This window comes from Cetorhinus maximus, chromosome 3 (genome assembly GCF_964194155.1).
Source record: "Cetorhinus maximus chromosome 3, sCetMax3.hap1.1, whole genome shotgun sequence".
Classification (NCBI taxonomy): Eukaryota; Metazoa; Chordata; class Chondrichthyes; order Lamniformes; family Cetorhinidae; genus Cetorhinus; species Cetorhinus maximus.
The window spans coordinates 140,618,398-140,638,213 of record NC_135881.1 but is presented as its reverse complement, the minus strand read 5'-3'; the positions used below and the strand labels follow the sequence as shown (position 1 = coordinate 140,638,213).

At 45.8% G+C, this 19,816-nt stretch overlaps 1 protein-coding gene across 1 annotated transcript in view; it reads right to left on the bottom strand.

Annotated features, from left to right (window-relative positions):
• nek10 (NIMA-related kinase 10) overlaps positions 1–19,816 on the bottom strand; it is a 348,724-nt gene that overhangs the window by 58,802 nt on the left and 270,106 nt on the right. Inside the window, exon 29 of the mRNA XM_078535698.1 lies at positions 10,874–11,014. Within this exon, the coding sequence (XP_078391824.1) occupies positions 10,874–11,014 (141 nt within the window). The remainder of the gene's footprint in view (positions 1–10,873; positions 11,015–19,816) is intronic.

Sequence of the window (19,816 nt, the reverse complement as noted above, 5' to 3'; positions counted from 1 at the left end):
GTCTCAGAAGCCACTCCGAGCGATGGGGCGGCACCAAGATGTAGCACCCGTAAACGTAAGCGTAAGGTACCTTAGGCACACCGTGGGTTTCTCACTGGTGCTTTTGTGTTGGCCCTAGATTAAGGAATTATTATTGTTTACAGTTGTAAAAACGTTTGGGATTTATTTTGTTGGACCATATGATGGATCTAAATAAAATCCACACATGTTACCATGGCTGAGGGTGGCTCCTTTGTGCTGCATTTGTATATTTTACAGACATGTCATGAGTGCTTGAGTGGACATGGAGGTTTATGTCCAAAGCCTTTAGTTGCAGCTGATGAAGTGACAGATGTAGCACTTAAGTACCGAGTATGGAAGCGCCAGGCAAGACTGGTCCTCCAGATCCATTTGTGTGGAGCTAGCTGAAGGTTCGTTGGATTAAAGTGTCCCGGGTGTCCCTGCCTCCTGGGTGTAGTGCCGGGTCAGCGTTCAGCCCCTCATCATTGCCCTGTGCTTCCTCATCCTCTGAATCACTGCTGGACTCATCGTGTGCAGCCGCATCCACTGCATCAATGTCATCATCGTCCACTGTGTCCCCCCTTTCCAGCGCAAGATTGTGCAGAGTGCAGCATGCTACCACTATCACAGAGACACGATCTGGGAGGTACTGGAGTGCGCCCCCTGAGCGGTCCAGGCATCGGAAGTGCATCTTGAGAAGACCGATGGCTCTCTCCACCATGGCCCTTGTGGAGCCGTGGCTCCTACTGTAGCGCTGCTCAGCTTCTGTTCTTGGATAGCGGAGAGGCATCATGAGCCAACTTCTGAGGGGATAGCCCTTACCACCCAGCAGCCGTCCATCAAGCCGAGCCGGAGCACTGAAGAGCCCCGGCACCTTGGAGTGTCTGAGGATGTAGGCATCGTGGGAGTTGCCTGGGTACCTTGCACAAATTGTAGAATCAGCATCCTGTGATCACACGCTATCTGCATGTTCATGGAGTGGAAGCCCTTCCTGTTGGCGAAGGCACCGGGCTCACCTGCTGGCGCTTTGATGGCCACATGTGTACAGTCTATAGCACCCTGGATGCGGGGGAAGCCAGCAATGGCTGCGAAGCCTCTGGCTCGCTGTGCCTGGCTTGCCTGGTCGCAGCGGAAGTGGATGAAGGTCAATGCACGCCTGAACAGAACGCCTGTGACCTGCTTGACACAAGTGTGGACAATTGATTGGGAGACACCGTTAAGATCACCCACCAAGCCCTGGAAGGAGCCAGAGGCATAGAAGTTATGGGCAACTGTGACCTTCAGAGCTGCTGGCATGGGGTGTCCGCCCACATAGTTTGGAGAGATCTCAGGGCCAATCATCTGACAGATATAGTTCACTGTCTCCCTTGACAGTTGGAGCCTCCTTTGGCACTGCACCTCAGTCATATTGAGGTAGCTGCTTCTCCGCCTGTATACCCTGGCAACAGGATAGTGGCGTCTTCTGTGGCCCCTTCCACCTTGGACTACCTCTTGGCCCAGTACTCCTTGTGCCTGCGCCTGTCCTCCCAAAGGTGCCTTCCCTGGAAGCTGATTGTCCACTCCTGGCCTCCTCCTTATTCTAGCCCTCCTTTCCTCCTCAGAGGAGCTGCCTTCAGTGGACATGTCAGAACCCATACCCAGGCTAAAGGGAGGCCTCCGGAAAGCTGCAGGCCTGATAAAGATTACTGACTGCTGAGTGCTGAACTGAAGGTTCAAAGTACGCAGAAAGCTGCTGGAATTCGTTCTGAATTGCTACAGATCACACAGGCAAGTTTAAAACACTTTCTGCAATAAATACTTCACAGACCAGATTGACAACCCCACTGACGCCTTTTGTCCCACCCATGGATGAGTTTTATTCAAAGTCACTTACCCGCCTGCCCATTGCGCCCATGCGCCGAGCTGAAGATCACACGGGCGCCTGAAAATCGGCATCGATTGCCAAGTTAAGGGCCTTAACTAGTCCGTTAATTAATGACGGGTGCACGTCACACTTCATCGCGCGCCCGCTCGCCCAACGAAATATCGCGATGGCACGCGGTGACTTTGGGACACTCGCCCAACGTCACCGCGCATCATTTTACGCGCTGACATATGGGGCCCATCCCTCGCACGTCACCCAGAATATTCGTCCCTTTGTTTTGATTAATATTGTTGGGATGAAATGAATAGATTGTTGGCTCTTTTTAAACCTTCCCGCCATATCATTGACAAACTTAAAATGTATCTGATAATGCTGAAAATATTGAACCACACATAAAGGTATCCACTGCTTGGCACTTACATTTAAGGTGTCCATTGTGGACTTCTGCAGCAAGTGTCAGTGTGGCCAACATTCAGACTTGTGGTATGCTATGCGCAAGATTATTATAAGGAAGACTATTTGGTCCATTTTCACCCATCAATCTAAAACAATCCTATACTCCCCCTATTTTTACACCTAATTATTTCTTAAATGATTCCAAGGTTTTCACCTTCAGCCTGGAAGCACATTGCAAGTGTTGATCATGCACCAAGTGAAGAAAAACCTCAAGATATCAACTCTGAATTTATCATTTGCTAGTTTGAACCTGGGTCTTGTTGTTCTATTCTCACTGTTCAATTTAAAGTATTATACTGAATTAAGTTTTCAGTAGGAAGCAATTATCCATGGAGCTCAATTCTAGAAATCTAGTCTTGAGAACCTGGATAAAGTCTCCCAAGAAGTTCAATGACTTCACCTAAATGCCAATGTCAGTGAACACTAAAACAAAAAATGCTGGGAAAACTCAGCAGGTCTAACAGCATCTGTGGAGAGAAAGGCAGAGTTAACATTTCGAGTCCATATGACTCTTCTTCAGAGTCATACGAACTCGAAATGTTAACTCTGCCTTTCTCTCCACAGATGCTGTTAGACCTGCTGAGTTTTTCCAGCATATTTTGTTTTTGTTTCAGATTTCCAGCATCCACAGTATTTTGTCGTTATGTCAGTGAACACATCTTCAGTTGCCATATCCTACCCATTGCACTACTAGCCTCACACACCTATCAACAATCTCTATCAATCAGGTCTCATATGTGATAGTCATATGCTCCACCACACCCTCATGCACTTTGTACTGTCTCACATCCACATCTCACAGTACACACTGTCACATATTCAACTATTACAATCACATCAACGTAACAGATTGCACGACACTCACTGACATACTTGCCTCTCTCTTGTAAGACAGAGTGGTGCACAATCAGAAGCAGCAGAAGCTAATTGGAGTGGGATAGGCATGCCTACATGTCTTAAGCCCCATGGATTTCATTATTGGGATGGTCTTTGTCCAGACAATGGTCAGCAGCAGGGCTGAAACCATTGATGTTGACAGCTAACATTGATACCTAAACTTCTTCCTTCACATCCCACCTCCTCCTTATTCCACACTCCTCTTCTGATTTACAAACTATAGTTTTTTTTTGAAAAATATACTTTATTCATAAAATATCTGGAAGAACATTCCAAAACATTTCAAAATCACAATCACAAAAGTACAATCAGCTTCAACTTTTACACATGGATCATGAGGTGCATCAATACAATCCATGAATATTACAATCATTTCAATATGGTCAATGCAGACAATGGTATTGGAGTTATCAACATACATCATGTTGCACTCTGAGGTGCTTCAATACAATTATAATACAATTAGTATACAATGCATACATTCATTTTGAGCTGTACAGCCCAAGGGGCTCTCAACAGTTCCCAGCCCCTCGGTGCACTGTGGCAGAAAGGTCTGAGACAGCGACCTTTCCCCATTGCGCCTTTGCGGCGGCTGCCCCAAGCTTTAGTGTGTCCCTCAGCACGTAGTCCTGGACTTTGGAATGTGCCAGTCTGCAACACTCAGTCAGGGATAACCCTTTGCGCTGGAAGACCAGCAAGTTTCGGGTAGACCAAAGAGCGTCTTTCACCGAGTTGATGATCCTCCAGCTGTAGTTTATGTTTGTCTCGGTGTGTGTCCCTGGGAGCAGCCCGTAGAGCACAGAGTCCTGTGTCACAGAACTGCTTGGGATGAACCTCGACAGAAACCACTGCATCTCTCTCCAGACCTTCTTTACTAAGGCACAATCCACAAGGAGGTGAACAACGGTCTCGTCCCCACCAGAGCCACCTCGAGGGCAACGTGCCGAGGGGGTGAGACTCCTGGCGTGTAGAAAGGATCTGATGGGGGGGCCTTTCTCACCACCAGCCAAGCTACGTCTTGGTGCTTGTTGGAAAGTTCTGGCGATGAGGCATTCTGCCAAATGACTTTGACAGTCTGTTCGGGGAACCATCCCACAGGATCTACCCTCTCCTTTTCTCGCAGGGCCTCTAAGACATTACATGCCGACCACTGCCTGATGGACTTGTGGTCAAAGCTGTTTCTCTGCATAAATTTTTCCACGAGGGACAGGTGGTACTGCACAGTCCAACTACTTGGAGCGTTCTGCGGCAGCGTGGCCAGACCCATCCTTCGCAACACTGGGAACAGGTAGAACCTCAGCACGTAGTGACACTTGGTGTTTGCGTTCCGAGGGTCTACGCACTGCTTGATGCATCCGCACACAAAGGTGGCCATCAGTATGAAGGTGATGTTGGGCACGTTTTTTCTCCCTTTATGTAGAGGCTTGTACATCGCGTCCCTGCGGACACGATCCATTTTCGACCTCCAGATAAAGCGAAAGATGGCTCGGGTGATCGCCATCGCGCAGGAGTCTGGAATGGGCCAGACCTGCACCACGCACAGCAACAGCAAGAGTGCCTCACACCTGATGACCAGGTTCTTACCCGCAATGGAGAGGGAGCGTCGCTCCCACATGCCCAGTTTGGAAGAAGAAACGTGAGCACGTCTCATCCTGCTCCACGGAGCGGACTCTGGAACGGAAGATGATCTTGCCTCCGAGGCAAAGAGCGAGGCTTGCTGGCTCTTCACCTCTTGGAGTTCCTCCTTGATGTCGACCCCCATCGACTGCAGCCGGAGCAGGTTCTGCATGTTTTTCTGGAGTCGGGACATTTCCCTCTGTTACTTTCTAGCTTTCTGGGCGCCTTTGAGGATGAAAAACTTCTTGATGTTTCCCTTGATCGCTTCCCACCAGTGTGTCAGGGACTCAAAGAGGGGTTTCACGGTTCTCCAACCTTTGTAATCCCTCTTGAGCTCCTCAATGTTCTCTGGGGTAAGCAGTTGCACATTTAGTTTCAATGCCCCCCTGCCCACCCTCTGGTCTTCCTCTAAGTGACAGTCAGCCAGTAGGAGGCAGTGGTCAGAGAAGAACACCGGCTTGACGTCGGTGGATCTGACTGCGAACGCACGGGACACAAACAGGAAGTCTATCCTGGAACGGATGGACCCTCTGGCTGCGACCAGGTGTATCTACGCTGCGCTCCATCTGCAGGGTTGCTGAAAACATCGTGCAGCTTGGCATCCTTAACTGTGTCCATCAAGGATCTGGACGTAGCGTCCAATCTGCTGTCTGCCCTGCCGGATTGTCCAGCCGCATCGATGATGCAGTTGAAGTCACTGCCCAGGGTGACCAGCCTCGAAGTCGCCAGCAGCAGTGGGAGCTGCTGAAAGACCGCCAGCCGCTCGCCCTTTTGTGCCGGGGCGTACACGTTAATTAACTGGAGTGGAGCATTCTTGTACATTACGTCTGCTATGAAGAGGCGCCCGCCCACCACCTCCTCAACCTCGGAGATGGTGAAGTTGCCTCCCCACAGCAGAATACCCAGGCCGGAGGAATGAGAGTCGTTTCCTCCTGACCAGATCGATGGCCCATGGGACCACCATCGTGACCATCGCCTGTAGGATCGCACACTCCTGCAGAAACAACAGGTCAGCTTTGACCTTGGAAAGGTAGTCCACGGTCACAACACATCGCGTAGTAGATTTAATGCTACGCACATTTATGGATACAATCTTTACACCCATTTTAAAGCATTAAGTCTCTTACCAAACCTGTTGTCTTTGAGGGTTCCAGAACTTTGGTCTGCTCCTGCATACCCATAGTGTTCACAAATTGCCTCACTTTGAATGGGCTGAGGAAACTGTCTTGAACCACCCCATTGGAGATGTTCCGCTCAGGTGGCATCTGGGGGTTCGTGCAAAGAATGGGATTTGAAATGTCCTCTGTTGGAGAAGTCTCTCCAATCCTCTCCCCCTCTGGGGCGTTGCTGACCCCGGCTTCCCGGAGCTGGGGTGCGCTGAGCGCTTCACTGCTCCCAGATTCCTGGGGCTGGGGTGCGCTGGCCTCTTCGGGTTGTGGGCAAAGTTGGGATGCGCTGGTCTCCTCATTGTCTCCAATGTTCTGGAGCTTGGGTGTCTCGTCCTCCAACTCCCTAGAGCTTTGCCGCTACTTCTGTGGATGCCGCCCTTTCCCTTCTTTGTCCGAAGAGCAACTGTCCTTGTCATCCGTGTCAGATGGGAGACGCCTCTTGCCATTTGTCTGGGAAGTGGCTTGGTCCCTTCTTAGCCCGTTCTTCCTTTTGGCTCTCTTCACCAGCTGCCACTCCCCCTGCTGATTTTCCGCTGCTTCCTCCTCCATTGATTCGCTCTCCTGAGGAGTGGGAGGTTCAGGGGGCAGTGCTGTTGATTGGCTGTCTGCTGCCTCAATCTTTTCCTCCACCTTGTCTCTCTCTGTGCCCTCCTTTGTCCCGTTGTTCTCCCTGGGGGCCTTGGTGGTTGGAGAGTTGCAAGTGTCCTTAGTAGTAGTGACATGAAGCATTTCATCTGCTTCCCCCTCGTTAGCTTTGGCTGCCTGTGCATAAGTGAGGCAGCGTTTGGGGCAGGTCCTGTAGAGGTGGCCTGCCTCACCACACAGGTTGCAGCACTTAGTCTGTTTGCAGTCCTTTGTCTGGTGCCCTTCCTGTTTGCAGTTCTTGCAGAGGGTGGCGCTGCAGTTGGCCGCTACATGACCAGACTTGCCGCATGAGCGACAAAGTTTGGGCTGCCCAGCGTAGACAAAGTAACCACGGCTTCCCCCGATAGCAAAGCTGGAAGGAGAGTGGAAGATGGCTCCCTTACCATCAGCCTTGAGCATGACCTTGACCTGGCGTTTGCATGTCCAAATGCCGAAGGCGTCTCTAACCTTGGTGCAGCTCCCAACCTTGTCGACGTACCTGGCGAGGAAGGTGAACACGTCGGCGACAGGGACGAAGGGGTTGTAGAGATGCACAGTCACCACACGGTCCCGTTGCAAAGGCAGAGCAAAGAGCGGCTCCACCGTCAGGATCTTCATCTCCGGCTGGTCCCTCTTCTCCTCGAACACCTTCAGGAACTTGACACAAGCTGCCACACGCTTGAAAGTCACGTCGAAAAATCCAGCGCTGGGGAAGTCTTGCAGGGAGTAGATCTCCTACGCATCAAATCCACACGCCTTCAACAGGATCCGCTTGATGAAGAAGGCCAGATCCATGGGTGCTCCTCCTTCGCTGTCCTTCACCGTCACCCGAGCGGTGTTACGTACCCCATGGTATGGGGCTCGACTGGTTATGGCCATCACTTCACGACTACACTTGATCTTAGCTAAAAGGCCGAGAGCTGTCTAGGCAACAGAAGCATTGTTTCAGCATGCCAGTAGTCTGCTCCATCACATATCCTGTGAAAGCATGGCATTCATTGTATGGATGCTATACATGTGAGTCTGAGTTGTGCACTGGAGTCATCAGCTAGGAGGTCAGCTGATGGTCCTTCTCATCCAGTAGCCACCCTTGGGTTTGTTGTGGTGGCTTAAATGCAGCTGGCACAACAGAATGCTGCAGGATGATGATATCATGACAGTTGCCAGGATACCAGCATTGACCTGCATGATTCACTGCCTATGTGGACATTGAGGGAGTGGAATTCCTTTCAATTCTGGTATCGGGAAAAGTTGACATGCAGTGCAGTCAACGGTACTCTGCATCATGAGGAAGCAGGAAATCCAAGTGAAACTGGCAGCTTACTCTTCCTGCTTGACTCTGGCAGAACAGAATAAAATAGTTAGCTCTCGTTGAGTAGAGAGCCCCAGTGACCCCCCTTACGCAACAGTCAACAACAAACTGCAAAATGTTGCAAATATTTTCAGCTCCAGCCTGGAAGGAACCAGACACATAAAAGTTAATAGCCATGCTCACCTCCACAGTAACTGGCAATGCAGCCATCGTCATGTATTGAGGTTCAGTTGTGGCTGCAGCAGATGGCAGATTTCAATGAGGGTATTGGCTGGAATGATGAGCTCCAAAATGGCACCACTGATGTAAAATCAGCATTGTACATAGAAAGGAAGAAAGACAGAAAACAAGGGAGAAAGACTGACAGAAAACAAGAAAGAAAGAAAAAAAAGAAAGACAGGCTTGCATTTAAAAAGCACCTTTCATGATGATTGGACATCTCAAAGCACTTTACAGCCAATGAAGTACCTTTTTGAAGTGCTGTAATGTAGGAAATGCAGCAGTCAATTTGCATACAGCAACCTTTGAAGACAGCAATGTGATCGTGACCAAATACTCTGTTTTTGTGATGTTGATTCAGTGATAAATATTGGCCACCCAACACCAGGGAAAACTCCCAGCTCTTCTTCAAAATAATGCCATGGGATCTTTTACATCCACCCAATTAGGCAGATAGGACGTAAGCTTAACACCTCATCTGAAAGGCAACACCGCTGACAGTGCAGCATTCCTCAGTACTGCACTGGAGGGTCAGTTAATTTTTGTGCTCTGAACCCAGCATCTTGTGACTCAGAGGCAAGAGTGCAGCCAACTGAACCATAGCTGACACTCCTACGTCATGTTCTGCCTGCTCTTCATACCCATGGCGGATGTGCACTGTGCACACACTGAGGCACCATTTTGGAGTTTTAGGACATTTGTAGTGTCAAAAAAGTGGGCAAGTCCCAAATTCCCACTCCAAGTCCCTCCAGTATTTCCTCTGACATTAAGGCCCTGAAATTTACTGCGGCGATTTTTTGGAGTCAGAAGGGGGAGAAGATCTGATTGGTCCCCAGTCCCCATCAACACCTCAGCCAAGGCAGCATGATTGACAGGCTTGGCTCCCTATTGGGTGGGGTACACTCCAGGAGAGGCTGTAGCCAAGGATCAGGTAAGTTTCATAGTTGTTGAGGTCAGAGATTACAGGTAGAGATCACGGGATGGGAGTTGATGATGGATAGAGCATGTTTGGAGGGTCAGGGTGATCATGGGGGTTCACAGTGGGGAGGGAGTGAGGGTGGGATCAGGGATCGGGGGTTGGTAACGAGGCGGTTGGTGACCATAGGGGTTGAGGGGAGGAGACTCAGTGATGCAGGTATTGTCAGGAAGATATCGTGTAGGTATAGGGATGGGAAGTGTTTGAAAGTTTGCTTGTTCAGCCAGGAGGAAACATTCCTGCTCCTCCTGGCCCCATGAGAAGAGCCATATCCAACCCTTCTCTCCTCCTTTTACCTGCCAAGTTTCCTGAAACCTTCTAAAAGCCTATAAAAATGCAAGTATGCAGCCTCCTTAAAAGTTTTCAATGACAGACCCCCTTCTTGAGAGCAAATTATCTGGTTGCTTGCCCGTCATCCCACCTCCACTGAAACTGAAACTGAAAGTAGGCAGATTCTATGCAGATTAGGTTCCTCTTTCACATTCTTAATTCATTCCTTCTCACTGAACCAAACCCATCCACTTTTGAGGGTTAAAATTACTGCCAAACTATCAGCCATGTAGCTGTTTTGTACACTGCCTCCAGTGTTTCAATGTCTCATTTGATTCTTTGTGACCAGTACTGAAGGTGCAGAGCACTATACAGTTTGGTCAAAACTTCCTTTAGCTTGTATTCTCCTGTTTTCTTTATATTTTTCAACTTTCTATTTTGCTTTGCTGATTGCTGCTTTGCATTGGTTGGACATGTGGAGGATTGAGTCTACTGTGGCCTAGCGACATATGTTGCCAATTTTCCTTCCCATGTACAATACTTTACACTCGTTTGTGCTGAATTGCATCTGCAATTGGTTTATCCCATTCACAAACTATGTTTAACTCATTCTGTAGTTTCTGAGTTGCCTCCTTAACTTTCACTGCTCCTATTAATTTGATAATGCTGGCAAACGTAACCATTTTGCATTGGGTTTTTGAATCAAAGTCATAAATGCAAATTGGAAATAGTACTAGCTTCAACGTTGAGCCCTTAGGCATCCTACTCAATACTTTGCCCACCCCAACATTATTCCACTAACCAGTACCCGCTATTTACCATCCTTAAGGCAATTTTTACCTGTTCCTAAGTTTTGGCTTGAATCTCCACAGCTTTATATTTAACTAGTAACCTTTTATCTAGAACTATATTAAATATTTCCAATCCTTCCACATTATTTATATGCTTTCTCTAAGTTAGTAATAGAAACTAGAATGTCATGTAGCACAGTGGGTAGCATCCTGCCTCTAAGCCTAGAAGCTCCAGGTTCAAGTCCCACTCCAGGACTTGATGCCCATGGAAGGTACATTCATAACATGGCCAAATAGGTTGGTTATCAACCTGCAAATCCTTCTAATATACCTATGATGGGTGGTAAGAGCAGGAGAGTCTCTGGGTCAGCCATGCTTGATGTGAAGTGGTGCCCCTCTAGCAACCTGTTCCAGGAAAAGCTAGCTATGGAAAGAGACATAAGCATGTGGTTTGTCTGCCTCATGCATCTTGAGGCATGGGGAGACAATGAAGAAGTAGAAACTAACAGCAGTAATTGCCTTCAAAAGCTGTATACTGTTTCTTGATGGCTATCTTCAGGTTTATGTCAAGATAATTTTTTTCTGTACCATGTAATAATGTTTAGGACCTACTTTTTCATTCTCACTGCATATTTTCCCTTTCTAAAGTTTCCCTTGGTTATCATTTCACATAACTACCATGATCTTTCAATCTTCGAAGCACTATATCTGGTAGGCTATGGCACTGCCACCCTGAGCTTAAGGAATTTCCTGTTCTCTTCGTGCAAGCTCTGATTCCAACTGAAGGTAATGGCAGAAGTAAGCCTAGTTGTAGGAGATCTAAACAAGCAAGACAAAGAAAAGACCGAAACATCATCTCACCAAGTGAGTATTGATAAATGTACATTTGCATTACAATAATGATGGTTTCAAACAATACTTAATTACCTGGTCTAGATTTGATATTTGATTGCCGTGACTTTCCTTCAGATCTGCAAAATAAAACTGCAGTCAACATTTTTTCTGCTATAGAACCTTATACATAAGTTGCTGCTTTATTTGAAAGGGCAAATATGGATCATTGTCACTCTGCTGACTAATACCTAAAGAACTGTAGCATAATCTGAGTGCCAGCATGTCAATGGAGACTGTGGAATAATCTGTGGACATATTTATCTAAAGAGGTAATTTCGCAGGAAGGAAATAATAATTATATTGTCTAGTGCTCAGAATAATTAAGAATTGCATATTAGACAATTCTAAACACACATTTTCCTTGTGTCAGTAACTTATTAAAATTAAGGGAGGGACTTCCCTATGAGGATTCTATGCAGCCTACCACTGAACATCAAGTGCAGAAGAGCCTGTCCCACAGGCCCATGCAATCACATTTATTCTTGAGTCAGAAAATTGAGGGATTAATCTAAAATAACATTCCAGTTAGGTAGTGAGGGTGTGCTGAGTTGAATGAGACCTATTACAGTAGTTTGGTTCATTGTTAAAAATCCCATGTCATTATTTAAAAAGAGAGTTCTCAGAATGGCCTGACCCTCAAGTTTCCATCAATCAATTCCACAAGAAAATAGATTAACTAGGTATCAGTTTTCTTGTCAATTAGGGATCATACACAATTCAGCTCCAACACTTCAAAGTAGCTTCTTTTACTTGAAGTACAATGATACCAAAATAACTATTTATACAATTAAGCAAAATTAATCAATAAGAAACTGAAATAATATTAGAAAATTTGGAACATAGACCAAGATGCCTTAATTGAATGGGAGGCCAGGTGGGTACTTTTCTGGACTGGAGAAGAAAACATTTTACGAACATAGGAATTAGGAGCAGGAGTAGGCCACTCGACCCCTCGAGCCTGCTCCACCATTCAATAAGAGCAAGGCTGATCTGATTGTAACCTCAACCACACATTCCTGCCGATTCCTGATTCCTTTCACCCCCTTGTTAATCAAGAATCTAATTAGCTTTGCCTTAAAAATATTCAAACACTCTGCTTCCACTGCCTTTTGAGGAAGAGAGTTCCAAAGTCTCAACTATCTGATAGAAAATAATTCTCCTCATCTCTGTCTTAAATGAGCAACCCCTTATTTCTAAACAATGACCCCTAGTTCTAGATTCTCCCACAAGACAAAACATTCTCTCCACATCCACCCTGTCAAGACCCCTCAGGATCTTAAATCAAGTCGCCTCTTACTCTTCTAAACTCCAGCAGATACAAGCCTAACCTGTTCAACCTTTTCTCATAAGACAACCCGCTCATTCCTGGTATTAGTCTAGTAAACCTTCTCTGAACTGCTTCTAACACATTTACATCTTTCCTTAAATAAGGAGACCAATACCATACACAATACTCCAGATGTGGTCTCACCAGTGCCCTGTACAGCCGAAACATAACCTCCCTACTTTTGTAATTAATTCCCCTCACAATAAATTATAACATTCTATTAGTTTTCCTAATTACTTGCTGTACCTACATACTAGCCTTTTGTGATTCATGCCCTAGGAGACCTAGATCCCTCTGAATTCCAGAGCTCTGTAATCTCCCACCATTTAGATAATAAGCTTCTTTTTCATTCTTTCTGCCAAAATGGACAATTTCACATTTGCCCACATTATACTCCATTTGCCAGATTTTTGCCCACTCACTTAAACTATCTAAGTCCCTTTGTAACTTCCTTATGTCCTCTGTACAATTTACTTTCCTACCTATCTTTGTGTCATCAGCAAATTTAGCAACCATTCCTTCAGTCCCTTCATCCAAGCCATTTATGTAAATTGTAAAAGGCTGAGGGCCCAGCACTGATCCCTGTGGCACGCCGCTCATCCTGCCAACCAGAAAAAGGCCCATTTATGCCAACTCTCTGCTTCCTGTTAGCTAGCCAATCTCCCATCCATGCCAATATGTTATTGCCTATACTATGAGCTTTTATTTTCCACAATACCCTTTGATGTGGCACTTTATCAAATGCCTTCTGGAAATCTAAGTACAGTACTTGCCCTATATCCACAGCGCATGTGACTTCTTCGAAGAACTCCAATAAATTGGTTAAACATGATTTCCCTTTCACAAAACCATGCTGACTCTGCCTGATTGCCTTGAATTTTTCTAACTGCCCTGCTATAACATCTTTGATAATAGCTTCAAACATTCTCCCTATGACAGATGTTAGACTAACTGGCCTATAGTTTCCTGCTTTCTGTCCCCTCCCTTTTTGAATAAAAGAGTTACATTTGCTATTTTCCAATCTAATGGAACCTTCCCTGAATCTAGGGAGTTTTGGAAAATTAAAACAAATGTATCTCAATAGCCAATTCTTTCAAGACCTGAGGGTGATGTCCATCTGGGCCTGGGTATTTGTCAGCCCACAGCCCCAACAATTTGCTCAATACCACGTCCCTGGTGATTATAATTTTCCCGAGTTCCTCCCTCCCATTTCCTGATTTACAGCTATTTCCAGGATGTTACTTATGTCCTCTATAATGAAGAGAGAAGCAAAATACCTGTTTAATTCATCCACCCATCTCCCTACTTTCCATTATCAATTCCCCAGACTCACTTTCTATAGGACCAACACTCATTTTGTCAACTCTTTTCTTATTTAAATATCTATTGAAACTTTTAGTATCTGTCTTTATATTACTAGCTAGCTTTCTCTCACACTTCAATTTTTCCCTCCTTATTAATCTTTTTGTCATTTTTTGCTGCCCTTTATATTCTTTCCAATCTTCTGACCTGCCGCCCGTCTTCACGTAATTATATGTGTTTTCTTTAAGTTTGATACTGTCTTTAACTTTTTTAGTTAACCACAGATGGCGGGCCCTCCCTTTGGAGTTTTTCTTTCTCATTGGAATGTAGCTATTCTGTGTATTCTGAAATATCCCTTTAAATATCTGCCGCTGAACCTCTATTGACCTATCCCTTAATCTCATTTGCCAGCTCACTTCAGCTAGCTCCACTTTCATGCCCTCATAATTGACCTTATTTAAGTTTAAAATACTAATCTTGGATGCACTCATTTCTCCCTCAAAATGAATGTAAAATTCAATCATATTATGATCACTGCTACCTTGGGATGCCTTCACTATGAGGTTGTCAATTAATCCTATTTCGTTGCTCAATACCAGGTCTAGTATAATCTGCTCTCTGGCTAGGTCCAGAATGTGCTGTTCTGAGAAATTATCCCAAAAACGTCCTTTGAGCTCTTCATCTACACCACCTTTGCCCATCTGATTCTTCCAGTCTATAAGTAGATTAAAATTGCCCATGATTATTGCTGTACCTTTCTGACAAGCGCCCATCGTCTCTTCTTTTATACTCTGTCTTACTGCGTAGTTACAAGTGGAGGGGTCTGTATGCCATTCCCACAAGTGACTTTTTGCCTTTATCATTTCTCATCTCAACCCAAACTGCTTCTACATCCTGTTTTACAGAACTTAGTTCATCCTTCTCTAATGTGATAATACCATAATTAATTAACAAAGCCACCCCTCCGCCTTTTCCTAACTTCCTGTCCTTCCTAAATGTCACATACCCTACAATATTCAGGTCCCAATCTATGTCATCTTGTAGCCATGTCTCTGTAATGGCTATCAGATCGTATTTATTTATTTCTATTTGTGCTATCAGTCCATCTGTTTTCTTTCTAATGCTATGTGTGTTTAGATACAGAGCCCTTAGTTTTGTCCTTTTATTATTTTTGTAGCATCTAGCGTTATCTGCTGATTTACTCTTAGATTTGTACTCTCTGTCCCTTCCTGTCAGTCTGTTTATCGTTTCCCATATAAGTAACTTTCTCTCTTGCCTTGTCTCTACTCTTTGGTTTACCACACCTTCCCAAATTTGATCCCTTGCCCCCACTAATCAGTTTAAAACTCTCTCTACTTCCCTAGTTATGTGGCTTGCGAGGACACCAGCCCCAGTATGGTTCAGGTGTAGACCGTCTCAACAGTACAGATTCCACTTTCCCCAGTACAGGTGCTAGTGCCCCATGAACCGGAACTCATTTCTCCCACACCAGTCTTTAAGCCATGCAGTCATTTTTCTAATCTTATTTGTCCTATGCCAATTTGCACGTGGCTCAGGCAATAATCCAGAAATTATGACCTTTGAGGTTCTGCTTCTTAATTTGGTGCCTAGCTCCTCATACTGACTATGCAGAACCTCCTTCCTCATCCTGCCTGTGTTGTTGGTACCTACATGGACCATGACCACTGGATCCTCCCCCTCCCCATTTTATGTGTATCTCATTTAAATTTCTTTAAAAAATATACCAGCACTCGTCCTTTCTAATTCAGGCATTCCAGATTGGCTAAGTAAGTGACAAGCAGGAAAAAAGTCCCACATGGAAAAATTGCTAACCAATACAAATTTGTTTTGACAGCTTAATGAAACTAAGGACCTATTGCCAAATACCAGGCTATGAGCCTCTCCGCAATAAGCCACAGAATTCTTAAAGTCTGTGTATAATGGCTTTTAATCCAAATGAGTTAGTTGGTTCTATTATAGGTATATTTCTGCACTACGAAAATTTCAAATGGGGACTGATTAATAAGTCTGTATAGTAAATACAATCTAGTTTGGCAGACCTCTATTGCCTGCAAGCAGTAAGCAAATGATAATGGGCCATTATTTCCTCAGAGTGGCAATCAGTGTTGGATTGCCAAGCCATGCCCAATTACTTACACTAAATATCTTCCATGCCTGTCTCGCCTGACCTACCAATTCAGGCCAGGTGAGATCCAGGCAGCACAGTTGTCCTTGAGGCCCAGCGTTGCAGTCCAACAGGGTCGAATTGAAGAAGGGCACACTCCCTTTTTTATGACACTGCCGTAAACCAAGTAAGTTAAAGATTCCATTGAAATTGCCATGCCAGAGAGAAGGTATGTGTCTAAGGTAAGTGGATAGGATTTGGGGGGTGGGGGTGTTTGGAGGTTGAGGGGGGGATCGGAGGTCAGGGGGTAGGGGGTTATAGGTCGGGGGGTGGGGAGGTCGAACCTTGGGAGCAGGGCCTTGGACCTCGAGGGGGGTGTGGGTGGGGTTAGAGGTGAAGGTGTTGGGTCGGGTTGGGGGGTGGGTGTCGGGCCTGAGAGAATGGGGCTTGGGTTGGCTCGTGCCTGTGGGGGGATACCCTGGGGGTGCCGGTGGGGTGGGGGGGGGGGGGGGGGGGGGCGGGGTGGCGGGGGTGGTAAGGAATATCATGGGGGGGTTGTTAGTTGGTGGAGGGTGGGGGGAATCACCTGGGGGTCCAGAGTGTGGTGGAAGTCCCCTGGAGGGTCAAGGGTGTGGCGGTAGTCCCATGGGGGGTTGGATGGGGACTCAATCTGGGTCTTTACACTAATTATCCAGAAATTAAAAGAGGTTTTAAGTATTCTAACTTTTTCTGGGTAACTATTTGTGTAATACACCCAGAACATTCCGAAGTTAGCAATTTAAATCGCATTTTCGGGTGGTTCCCAATGCAGGGCAATTGTTCTGAGGAACTTTGCACATCTGGGCAATTGTCATGCAAACCATTACCTGTGAAGTTCCGAGAGGGATTCCCCTGTGCATCTTTAGGGTACCCCTCAATCTGACGTTGGGGAGCTCAGAAGTTACGGTCCATTGTTGTTTACTCTCAAGCAACATGTATCACTAAAGGCTGCCATAAATACGACGAAAGAAAAGTCACTGTAGAAATCCTGACAGTAGATTCTAGGAAAATCTTCTGTTCAAATATATTGACTATCACAAGGTTCAAGCACAAAACAAAGTGGTCACAAATCCATAGGGCAGAATCTTCTGCCTGTTGGGCGGGCTGGTCTGGACCGGGTGCGGGCGGGCACGGAGCTGATCTCTGCCTGCGATCGGCTGCACGCCGCCATTTTATGTGGGCGGGCCAATCAAGGCCCGCCCAGCATGATGCGTGCCCAGTAGCACTCAGCGCTACCTGTACGGATGGGGGGAGGAGGGAGAGTCGGGGCCTGCACTCTTTCGTGCATGCGCGCGAAAGAGCACAGAAATCTCCCTGAGGCACGGAGCTGCCTCAGGGAGATAAAGTTCACTTTTAAGATTTGTAAAAAAGGAAAGATAAAAATTATTCAGACATGCCCCCTCATGTGGCAATGTCACATGAGCTGGGACATGTTTATGAAGTGTCAAAATTTTTTAAATTAATTTAATAAAAACCCTCATGAAACCTCATCCCGCCCGTGGATAAGGTTTCATGCAAAATGCAAAGGCCGCTTGGGCTCTTCGCCTGCCCACCAACCTTAAGGTTAGACAGGCAGCCCTGTCAATTTGGTGAATTCGTTTATTAATGGCCTTAACAGGCCTTTGACAGTTCGGTGGGCGCGCAGCTGACTCTGGTGCGTGCCCGCTGAACGGAAGACCGGAATGTTGCGCGGTGATGTCAGGACGCACGCCCGACGTCACCACGTGTCATTTTACGTGTCGGCGTGCAGGGCCCGCCCCCGCACGCTGATGAGAAAATTCTGCCCAGAAAGACAGACAGAAGCAAATCCTTTCCTAGAAATGAAAAATAAATTAACTACATTCTGAGCTGACTACTTCATGCAAGCCAATAGTCAAAATCTGCTGCCTGAATCCTGAGGAAAGATCATTCCATATGAAAATGGAGCTCAAGGAGGAGAAAGGAAGACAGAATTACCTAAGGCCTGGGAATTAAAATTTTCTTGGGCATAAGGAAGTGATAGAAGAATCTTTACATTTCCTACAGTGAACTCCTAATAAACTCTGGAAACAATTGGGATTAAAAGAAAAGTATACATTAACTTCACAGCAATGCAAAAAACACACGCGCGCACGCATCCACAGTCCAAATCCAAGTCAAAAGTCCAAGATTTCAGATGCTTCAGGAGAATCAAACATTACATTACTTCAACAAAAAGTTATTGTCCAGTTCCTGTCTCTCAAGCTGAAAAGTTGGAATCATTCTGCACTTTGAGCACCCACTCCATATGCATGGTTGAATGCTCTTCATGTTCGACAAAGATAGAAACAATGGCTTGATTATGAATTATCTATTCTGATCCTTTCTTGCTCACTTATAAAAGCTGCAGCTGAACAAATAACCAGGTGTATTTGGTCAGCCTACAGAGAAGCATTTCACCTGAAATATAGACCCAGTCTCCTTATGTTGAATCCTAAAAGTCGTTCACTTCTCAGCCAACTAACAACTAAAGAAATAGAAGGAAATGGAGTCTCAAATGTAGATCCACCAACACAGTGCAATGATATAGTCAACTGATGCTGTAATCAGATAACCCTTTGAGAAATGTAAACCTTTTCATCATGATGGATGAGATCATAACCTGGCCTCATAATACTTGAATGAAGGACGCAGCGAGGGTTGAGGTATTACTATATTAGCAGAGATAAAGGAAATCTTAAGATCCAGAATCCACAAAGCACATCAGGATGTCTAATAAACATACAAATGCCTACATGAGGCAGGAGGTCCCAATATGAACTGGGGGAACAGATAAATAATAATACTTCCAGACTCAATGACCCTTAGATGGAATTTCCTTTCTCATATAAGTAACCCTAATTAATATTGGTTTGCAAGAACTGAGAACTTTAGGGAATGAAGCAGGAGATTCTTTATTACTACAGTGTTAATCTCCCCCACTTGTAAAACAAACTGGTAGGTACTGAAATTTCTCTAGGCACTCCTAACACAATTAGCATCAATAATTTAGCACAAGATTTGTGGCTCAGATTTCAAACAATAGGACTCATAGTGAAGAAATCTAATGCTGCTGAATCAACTTGTACCAGCGCGCCCGCCAAACTGTCAAAGACCTATTAAGACCTGTTAAAAACCAAATAAGGCAATCAGCTAAATTGCCCATCCAATCTTAAGGTTTTTCATGGGCCCTCATCCACGGGATGAGGTTTCATGAATGATTTAAAATTTTCAGAAATTTTTTAATTAAAATTAATGCACATGTCCCAGCTCATGGGCTGGATTTTACCATCGGCGAGCAGGGCGTGGCCCGCTCGACGACACGTAAAATGACGCGCAGTGACGGGCGGAACTCCCGAAATCACCACGCCCCATTTAAATTTTCAAGAAGCAAAATCAGCTGCGGGCCCGCCGACCTGTCAATGGCCAATTGAGGCCATTGACAGAGCAATTAAAGTAATTAGTGGACCTGCCCATCCAATCTTAAGGTTGGCGGGCATGCCAGGAGCCCCGGCGCAAGCTAGAAAAAACATGAAACCTCATCCACAGGCGGGGGATGAGGTTTCATGTAGGGTTTAAAAAATTTTAATAAAGTTTTTTTGGAAATTATGAACATGTACCAACTCATGTGACAGTGTCACACGAGGGGACATGTAAGGGAATTTTTTTTTTCTATTTTTAATATTTTTGAAAGTAAAGATGAGCTCCCTGAGGTAGCACTTAGCCTCAGGGAGATGAGTGCGTTCTTTCATGTGCATGCACGAAAGAGCACAATCTCGATTTTAGGGAATCCCCCCCCCACCGCCTGCACAGGGAGTGCATAGCGCTTCCCTGCAGACGTCACGCTGGGCGGGCCTTAACTGGCCCTCCCACGTAAAATGGCGCCACGCATCCGATTGGGGGCGCCCGCCCATCAACTTCCTCCCTGACGGTGGGA